A 6,904-nucleotide genomic window follows, 5' to 3' on the forward strand; every position below is an offset into this window, starting at 1 on the left:
CTCTAGTGCCCACTTTGTCTGCATCTTATATGCTTGACAGATAAGCAGCATTCCATAAAGTCCTTGCATTTACTTACCCCTATATTTTTATTATTGATTTCAGAGAGAGAGCGAGAAAAACATTGATTTGTTGTTCCACTTATTTATGTATTCATTGGTTGATTCTTGTATGTGTCCCAGGGATCGAACCTGTAACCTTGGCTTATGGAGATGTTGCTCTGAGCTACCCAGCTGGGGTTCTCCCTGTGTTTTTATTTTTATTTTTAAGATTAAATTCTCATTTATTTTTATATAGAAGGGAAGGGAGGGAGAAAAGAGAGAGGAAGAGAAATTCTGATGTGTAAGACAAACATAGATTGGTTGCCTCTCACACGCCCCCAACCGGAGACCCGGCCTGCAACTCGGGCTTGTGACATGAAGGAGCATCAAACGGGAACATTTCCCTTCGCAGGACAGCGTCCAGCCCACTGAACCACACCAGTCAGGTCTCTCTCCGTATTTTGAAATTGAAGCAAAACATCCACAGCAAAGTGAACAAAGATTGCACATATTGCTGAGCTCTCTAATTGTTCAAAATATTACTGTAAGCAGTAAAGGGGGTCTTTCATTTTTACCTTCAGGTACCCAACAAAAAATGTTTTATAACAGTCTCTCCTCTTTTTTTCTGCAGCTCCCTGTCCCAGACTCTTTTTCCCCATCAGGTCCAAGAGATCTCCTAGACAAAAACACCTCTGGGTCCCCGAACTTGGAAACAAATATTTTCCTGGAGGACAGCCTATGACGTTAATGCCCCGCCCCGCCCCGCCCCGCCCCGCCGCCAACTCCCAGAAAAACACTTAGAGGGAGGCCGCCATCTTCCTTGAGGCAGCAACGCGCATGCGTTCCTGAGAGCCAGGCAAAGGACGATTTTTAAGCCCTCTCGGCATCCTTACATTGCGGGGCGGCTGTGTGGAGGTGTGGGCGACATCCGGCTCCTGCCGGAAGCTGGAAAAGGAGGAGGTGTTCCCCTGTACAGGGGCTTTTAACCTTAGAACTGTGGGCTAATTGTCTCTCCAAATCTCGGAGGTGGTTGGGTGGATATAACGCCCCGCTTTGCGAAAACAGGCAAGAACGCGCGCGGAGGTGTGTTTCTGGTGTAAGTGGGCACGTGTTCTCCATGCTGGCTTAGGAAGACGCAAACCAGTGTAAAAGAATTTCACCCTTCCGCCTGGCTCGCTTTAAAAGGCGTTATTAGAGAAGCGGAAGGCCTAGATTTTCGTCTTGTGCAGCATCTGCCACCGTCTTGCTGTGTGTCCCTGAGTACCTCTCCGGGTCTCAATATCCTTATCTATAAGTGGACAAGCCCCTTAAGTCACCATTCAGTTCTTCTGCATGTTAAATTTATGTCATCTGAATGCTAAAATCTTGAGGGTTTTTAAATATCATTGGCCCTGTTTTATAAGGAAGACATTGAGTCCCTGAGTGAGAAGTCTGATGACTTCCTCAAGAGTGCACGGAAAAGTTTTAGAGGTGTTTTGGACCTTAAGACTGGATTATATTGTAACTGCACGATCACGTCTCCTTTGTATATTTTTGTATCACCAGTTTGTGAAACTGGCCTATAGCAGTTACTTAAAATGTTTTCAGTGGGCGAATGAATCTTTTGCTGTCAGGGCCAATGACAAGCAGATTTGGTGTCTCCACCTCTCCGATGTATTAACAAGTACAACGTTTCCAGGTGTATCCTGTACTTTACTTTCTTGGGGACTCTGAATCCAGTCTAAGTTCTTGAGCTTAATCAGACACAATGGAGGCACCTCCCGTCACCATGATGCCTGTCACTGGGGGCACCATTAACATGATGGAGTACCTGCTGCAGGGTAAGTGAACCAGAGAGCTTTGATTACCCGTTTTTCCCTTTTTTGTTCAGCTTCTGTGGAGATGAGAGGCTGTTGTTATACAAAGGCAGCCTGCATAATTTCTGGCCTCCAATAGATAACCACTTTTTTTTAAAGATTTTATTTATTTACTTTTAGAGGGTGGGGAGGAGGGAGAGAGAGAGGGAGAGAAATATTGATTGGTTGCCTCTTGCATGCCCCCAACTGGGGACCTGGCCCACAATCTAGACATGTGCCCTGAGTGGGAGGGAATCAACCAGCAACCTTTCCATCTGCAGGCAGGTGCTTAATCAATCCACTGAGCCACACCAACGAGGGCTGGACAACAACTTAAAAAAATTTTTTTATTCTTAATTGTGGTCACCAACACAAAATTAAATTTACCATCTTAAACATTTTAAAGTAGTATTAGGTATATTCACATTGTTGTATAGCTCTAGAATGTTTTCATCTTGCAAAACTGAAACTCTATACCTATTAAACAGCAATTCCCCTTACTTCTGCCAGCCCTTGGCAACCACCTTTCTACTTTCTGTTTCTGATTTTAACACTTGGGATAGATACCCCATGTAAGTGGAATCATAACTTTTGTCTTTTTATGACTGGCTTATTTCACTTTGTTTAATGTACTCGAGGCTCATCAATATTGTAACATGACAGAATCTCCTTATTTAAACCTGAGTAATATTCTATGATATGTACTTACCGTATTTCTTTTTTTTAATGTAGTCTTTATTGTATTTTATTTCATGACCATGTAATCCCCTTATACCCTTCCTCCCCTCAGCAATCACCACACCGTTGTTCATATCCATGGACCATTTTTCTCTATCCATTCTTCTGGTGATGCACATTTGGGTTGCCTCCACTTCTTGGTTCAACATGGATATGCAAATATCTCTTCAAGATCCTGCTTTGAATTTTTTTGGATGTGTACCCAGAAGTGTGGTTACTGGATCATACAGTAATTCTATGATACTGTTTTTAGCTCCATCTTATGGATCAGGAGACAGAGATAAACTAAATTGCCCAAATAAGAAAACTCAAGACCTAAAGAGGGTAATGATTTTCAGGGGGTCATAGGATGTTTAGTGGAAGAGTATAGGCTTTAATTCAGATCACTCATTTAGTAACTTCAAGTGAACAAAACATCCTTCATTCCTTCATCATTTCAGTAATTGCCAGTGTCATTCACCAGTTGCTCAAGCCAAGCATTCAGGGGTCAAGCTCCATTTTTTACTTTACCCCATATCCAGACCACCTCTGAGTACTATTCATTTTACTTCCATAATATATTTTAAGTATGTCTTTTCTTCACCTGCAGTACCACATCCTATGTCTCTTGACTGAACTACTTTAGCAACCTCTTACATTGCTTCCACTTCTAGTCATGTCTCTTCTTATAGAACAGGTAGTCATGTTTTTTTTTTTTTTTTAAGATTGTATTTTTAGAGAGAGGGGAAGAGAGAGAGAAATAGGGGGAAAGAAACATTCTGTTCCTTCTGCGACTGAGACTGAACCTGCAATCCAGGCATGGACCCTGACTGGGAATTGAACTGGTAACTTTTTGCTTTGCAGGACGACGCCCAACCAACAGCCACACTGGTCAGGGTGCTAGGTTGCAGGTTCAGTCCCTGGTGGTTGTGCGTGCGAGAGGCAAACCATCAATGTTTCTCTCTCACATTGATGTTTCCCTCCCTCTCTTCCTCCTTTCCCCCTCTCTAAAATCAGTGGTCATGTCCTCAGGTAAGGATTAAAAAAAATTTTTGTTTCATTATTTTTCTTTCAGCTGTAAGAGAAAGTTTAGAAAGTCACAGAGGTAGAAGAAGTGAGCTGTAGAAGGAATGGGCTCAGGAAACAAGTTACAGAGGCAAAAGATGGGGTCCTTGGAGCTTAGGAGAGAGATGGGAAAGGCACAGATGTGCTCCTTAGAGGGAGAGTGCCAAAATTGTTTTATTATTAAAAATTCACCCCTGGCTGGCGTAACTCAGTGGATTGAGCACGGGCTACGAACCAAAGCATCACAGGTTCGATTCCCAGTCAGGGTACATGCCTGGGTTACAGGCCATGGCCCCCAGCAACCGCGCATTGATGTTTCTCTCTCTCTCTCTCTCTCTCTCTCTCCCTCTCCCTCTCTCTCCCTCTCCCTCCCTCCCCCTCCCTCCCTTCCCTCTCGAAAAATAAATAAATAAAATCTAAAAAAAAAAAAGTTTAACCTTTAAAAAACAATTTCTGCCCTGGCTGTTATGGCTCAGTGGATTGAATTCCGGCCTGCAAACTGAAGGGTTGCTGGTTGGATCCCCACTCAGGGCACATGGCTGGGTTGTGGGCCAGGTCCCTGGTAGGGGGCACTTGAGACGCAATGACACACTGGTGTTTCTCTCCCTCTTTCTCCTTCCCTTTCTCTCTAAAAATAAAATAAATTAAAACCTTAAAAAAATGAAAAATGGGTGTGATCTCTGACAACTATGTCAAGTGCTGCTAGGAGGATGAATAAAATGAGAACAAAGATTGGTGTATTTCTGTGAAGCAGTACAGTCTCTTTTACTTAAATATATATATTACATCAAAAGGAAATGTTGTATTCTATAGATGGGAAACTTTTGTTTGCTGGAAATAGAAGATCATTCTTAAAACAAATGACAACAAAACAGTAATTCTACATTCCAGATACTGTTGCCTGTTAAAGGTTCTGAGCGCCACACCTGCTGGCATTCAGCATTGTGAGAGAAGGCCTAAAGACTTTCTAGTACCAAATAAGACAGTGCAAAACATTGAAAAGGGATTAACTTTCTCACAATGTTATGCAGTACCTTGGCAGTATAAGCCCCCTAAAATATCATATATTAGACACTTGGTTCATTTAAGTTTTTTCAGTCTTTTACTAATTTCACTACCCAGAATGAAAGATGGGACTCAACAGTGCTTTTCCCTTCTGCAGGAAGTGTTTTAGATCACAGCTTGGAAAGCCTTATCCATCGCCTTCGTGGTTTGTGTGACAACATGGAACTTGAGACTTTCCTTGATCATGAGATGGTATTCCTCCTTAAAGGCCAGCAGGCCAGTCCCTTTGTTCTAAGGGCCCGGCGCTCTATGGATAGGGCAGGAGCACCGTGGCATCTGCGCTACCTGGGACAGCCTGAGGTGGGAGACAAGAACCGTCACGCCCTGGTGCGAAACTGCGTGGACATTGCAACATCTGAGAACCTCACCGACTTCCTGATGGAAATGGGCTTCCGCATGGACCACGAGTTCGTAGCTAAGGGACACTTGTTCCGTAAGGGCATCATGAAGATTATGGTGTACAAAATCTACCGTATCCTGGTGCCGGGGAACACAGAGAGCATTGAGGCCTTGTCACTCTCCTACCTTGTGGAACTAAGTGTTGTTGCCCCAGCTGGGCAGGACATGGTCTCTGATGACATGAGGAACTTTGCAGAGCAGCTGAAACCTCTAGTTCACCTAGAGAAAATAGACCCTAAACGGCTCATGTGACTGAGACAGTCTGTCCACGTTGGGACTTGTCTTCACCTGTTACAAAGAAGACATTGTACATGCCCCATTTCAGCACTGCCAGCCAGGCTTTCTTCCCTTAGGAAGGAGGGTAGTAAAACCTTAATTGGTTCTTTGTTCTTTTCTGTTTTCCTCATGTGACACGTTCACTTTTGTGACAGCCTTTCTAAATTAAAGGCTCAGGAAAACATGGAGAATCTACTTAATTCTTCTGCACAAAAAGGGGAAATGGGTATAAATGAGCTTTTAGAAAGAAAAATCTCTTACTTGTTTTGCCATTTGTGTACAAGGTTTGTAAAATAAGACTGAGCTCATGCTGTGTGGTAGTAAAGGCTATGAAGGGAAATGTCTGTGTTTCTGATGCTACCCCATTACTCTGCTAATTTGGAATTCATTCATTACCCATTAGAACAAAAAGAAAAAACGACAGGCTTTGGTTTTAGTTTTGGTAGAGATGGTAGTTTTTACCTCATAAAAGCAACATGTGTGTGTTGTTGGAAATTCAAATACAAAAGTAAGAAAAATAACCTGTAATCCTATTATTCAAAGAAATGTACTATTTCTATTTTGGTCTGTGTCCTCCTGGTCTTTATTTTTGTACATTTATGTATATGAGATATACTTATTTTATAAAAATGTTCTGTGTATCCTGGTTTCTAACCTTTTTTTTGTTTAATTTATTAACATCTTTCTAGGGCATTAGGCTATAGTGTCCTGTGAAAACAAAACATTCGTTTATTGAGTTCTTACATGTGTCAGTGCTATCCTAAGTGCGTTAATGAATCTTCACAACAGACCCATTTTATAAGTAGGGAAACTAAAGTACAAAGAGATTAATTAGCTTTCCCTGAGCTATACGGATACTAATTAGTAGACCTGGTATTTAAATACTGAATTTGAATTGCTGTTTGTATCCCATCATATGGATTTTCCATAACTTAATTGGTTCTCCTACTTTGGTATTTTTAGTTTAATCCTGTGGGCTTTCTCATGCTTTTCTAAACAATCCCGCAATGCTAGTACTTCTAATTAAATATATGTTGACATCTATGGTAATTCTTTAGAATAAATTCTAGGGAACTGCTGCATCAAAGAGTATGTACTATTTGCACTATTGTAAGAATTCTGGCATGCATTGCCAGATGCCTTCCAGAAATGTTCTGGTTTTCTCTCCTACCAGCTATAAATGAGGTTTCCAACACAGCTGCCAAAACTGGGTGTAACCATGAAATCTTGTTTTTCCATTTGATGATAAATAGTGATTAATTTTCAAAGTATTCAGTGAGGTTTAAAATTTTTTTGTATCAGACATGTTCTTCATTGTTCATCTTTTTAAATTAAAAAAAATTTAACCACTGATTTTTAAATTGAAAGGAAGGGAGAGAGAAACATCGATTTGTTGCTCTACCTATCCATGCATTTACCGGTTGACTCCTGCTTGAACCTGGACCAGAAATTGAACCTATAACCCTGGCGCATCAGCAAGACACTCCAACCAACTGAGCTACCTGGCC

At 41.6% G+C, this 6,904-nt stretch overlaps 1 protein-coding gene across 3 annotated transcripts; it reads left to right on the forward strand.

Moving 5' to 3' along the window:
* The first annotated feature begins 868 nt into the window (after positions 1-868).
* On the forward strand, positions 869-6,023 carry MED18 (mediator complex subunit 18). Of its 3 annotated transcripts, none has more exons than XM_036025607.1 (3): positions 869-999; positions 1,719-1,859; positions 4,819-6,023. In XM_036025607.1, the coding sequence occupies exons 2-3, from the start codon at positions 1,787-1,789 to the stop codon at positions 5,370-5,372; spliced, it is 627 nt and encodes a 208-aa protein (XP_035881500.1). In that variant the 5' UTR covers positions 869-999; positions 1,719-1,786; the 3' UTR covers positions 5,373-6,023. The 3 variants fall into 3 exon arrangements, with proteins under 3 accessions (XP_035881500.1, XP_028368162.1, XP_035881499.1); XM_028512361.2 differs by having other exon boundaries at positions 998-1,122; positions 1,718-1,859; XM_036025606.1 differs by lacking the exon at positions 869-999 and adding an exon at positions 1,008-1,135 and having other exon boundaries at positions 1,718-1,859.
* The last annotated feature ends 881 nt before the right edge of the window (positions 6,024-6,904 follow it).

Source organism: Phyllostomus discolor, chromosome 5 (genome assembly GCF_004126475.2).
Source record: "Phyllostomus discolor isolate MPI-MPIP mPhyDis1 chromosome 5, mPhyDis1.pri.v3, whole genome shotgun sequence".
NCBI lineage: Eukaryota > Metazoa > Chordata > Mammalia > Chiroptera > Phyllostomidae > Phyllostomus > Phyllostomus discolor.

Coding starts and splice junctions, on each gene's coding strand:
- MED18 (XM_036025607.1), top strand. CDS start 1,787: ATGGAGGCACCTCCCGTCACCATGATGCCTGTCACTGGGGGCACCATT. Junction 1,860..4,818: donor GATGGAGTACCTGCTGCAGG/GTAAGTGAACCA, acceptor TCCCTTCTGCAG/GAAGTGTTTTAGATCACAGC.